This window comes from Zeus faber (genome assembly GCF_960531495.2).
Source record: "Zeus faber genome assembly, chromosome: 11".
Taxonomy (NCBI): domain Eukaryota; kingdom Metazoa; phylum Chordata; class Actinopteri; order Zeiformes; family Zeidae; genus Zeus; species Zeus faber.
The window spans coordinates 25,186,686-25,188,739 of NC_137205.1; the positions used below are offsets into that span (position 1 = coordinate 25,186,686).

Consider the following 2,054-nt stretch of genomic DNA (forward strand, 5'->3'; position numbering starts at 1 on the left):
ATATACGTGTATATATACATACATATGCAACATATACATACATACATACATACATAGATTCCTTTCTTTATAGTGAAATTACTCGTTTTGTTAGAAACCCCCTGGAACATCTTGAAGTTCCCTTAACCACTGACCAAGCACCCTGTCCTAACGCACGCCTTCTCCTCCCTCCTCAGTGGATCCAGTGAAGGTTGCTGAGCTCTTTTGGAGTCTAGCGATGTGGAGCTGCATGGTTTACAATGAGACAGATGCCAGCGTAGACCACCGGCTCTGCCAGGACTTTGGCCTCATCCTGTCTGTCTTCTCCCTCATCTACCTCATGGTGTGCTTCCCGGTGGGGCTGTGCTACAACGCCCTGCTGGTGGTGGTCAACCTCTCCAACAAGGTGTCCATGACCATGCCGGACGTCTACTTCGTCAACATGGCCATCGCCGGCCTGGTGCTCAACCTGGTGGCGCCCGTGGAGCTGCTGGGCCCGAGCTTCACCCGCTGGCCCGTGTGGGAGTACAACAACGAGATCTACATCACCTTGCTCATCCTCTTCAACATCTCCTCCCTGGTGATCATGTACTCCACCACGCTGCTCAGCCTGGACTACTACATCGAGCGGGCGCTGCCCCGCACGTACATGTCCAGCGTGTACAACACCAAGCACGTGTGCGGGTTCATCTGGGGCGGCGCCGTGCTCACCAGCTTCTCCTCGCTGCTCTTCTATGTGTGCAACCACGTGTCCACCAAGATCATCGAGTGCTCCAAGATGCAGAACAAGGAGGCGGCGGACGCCATCATGATGTTCATTGGCTACGTGGTGCCGGCGGTGGCCGTCCTCTACGCCTTCGTGCTCATCCTGCGCATCAGGAAGGAGTCCACCCCTCTGGACCAGGACTCGGCCCGCCTGGACCCGTCCATCCACCGGCTCCTGCTGGCCTCCGTGTGCGTCCAGTTCGTGCTATGGACGCCCTACTACATGACCCTGCTGGTGCACACCATCGTCGGCGTGCCGGGGAGCCACAGCGGCAGGGACAGCTTCACCACGTACTATTTTCTGAGGTGCGTGGCCGAGCTGCTGGCCTTCTCCAGCAGCTTCGCCCTGCCCCTCATGTACCGGCAGATGAACAAGAACTTCTCCCACAAGCTGCGGCGGCTGCTGAAGAGGCTGCACTGCGGCCACCAGCCTTGCCCCCACGAACGCTCGGCGGTGCAGCAGGTGGTGACGTGAGACCCGCCGTTACGGTACCGCCGCCCGCCCCCATCCCCTCCACCCCCCCACGGCCCACACCCATCGGCCCAGCCGGCGCTTCTTGAACCCCGACAGGGCCGGCTTCCAAATCTGGCTCCTCGCTCTGGACTACGCTCGCTACACAGCCATCTGTGGAATTTCCCGTCACCTCGCGGAACTTGATCCAGACGGTCCGCTAATTGAGCGAGAGAGAGAGAGAGAGAGAGAGGGAGAGAGAGAGAGGAACGTACCGCGAGTAAAAACCACTAAGTGCTGTTACCCTCCGTAATTACGGAACGACTCTCCTCTCGATCGCCAGACGGCAAAGACGAATCTACCTGTTGAGTCCTACGCTTCAGATCTTAGTCATACTTACCGTCAATTTTGCGGCAGTCATCCGAGCACCGTTCATCTCTGTGTTTCGCCACACGGAGAGGTTGCTCAAAGCAGGCAACCGCCGAGACTTTGTTGCAGGATATTAAAAGGTATAAAACAACATTTTTAGGATTTTTTTTTTTTTTACACGCCAGTAGTAGTAGAGCTACCATTAGGAACAGGAATGCTGCAGTTTTATCCTATTTCACTTCCTGTCAATCCAACCCTTGCATATCCGCGATTTCTATCCGCAGCTGAAGCATAACCGGCGTACCTCCTGTGATCTGTGATGAGATCAGATGACCCGTCTAGCTAGAGCCACTCGTAGTTAGAAACTCCTTTTATCTGGGTTTTCGTGTAGAGCACGGTTGACTTGATCGAGTATATATGCGATTGTTTGTTTTTGTTTTAGTTTTTTCATGCCACATTCATGCTCCTGCGGGAATCGCGGCGGTCGTGG

At 55.1% G+C, this 2,054-nt stretch overlaps 1 protein-coding gene across 1 annotated transcript; it reads left to right on the forward strand.

Annotated features, from left to right (window-relative positions):
• Window positions 1-217: 217 nt before the first annotated feature.
• On the forward strand, window positions 218-1,219 carry gpr146 (G protein-coupled receptor 146; the record flags this gene model as incomplete). Its single annotated transcript, XM_080009731.1, has 1 exon — window positions 218-1,219. One exon carries the CDS (start codon window positions 218-220, stop codon window positions 1,217-1,219), a length of 1,002 nt encoding a protein of 333 aa, XP_079865857.1.
• Window positions 1,220-2,054: the final 835 nt, after the last annotated feature.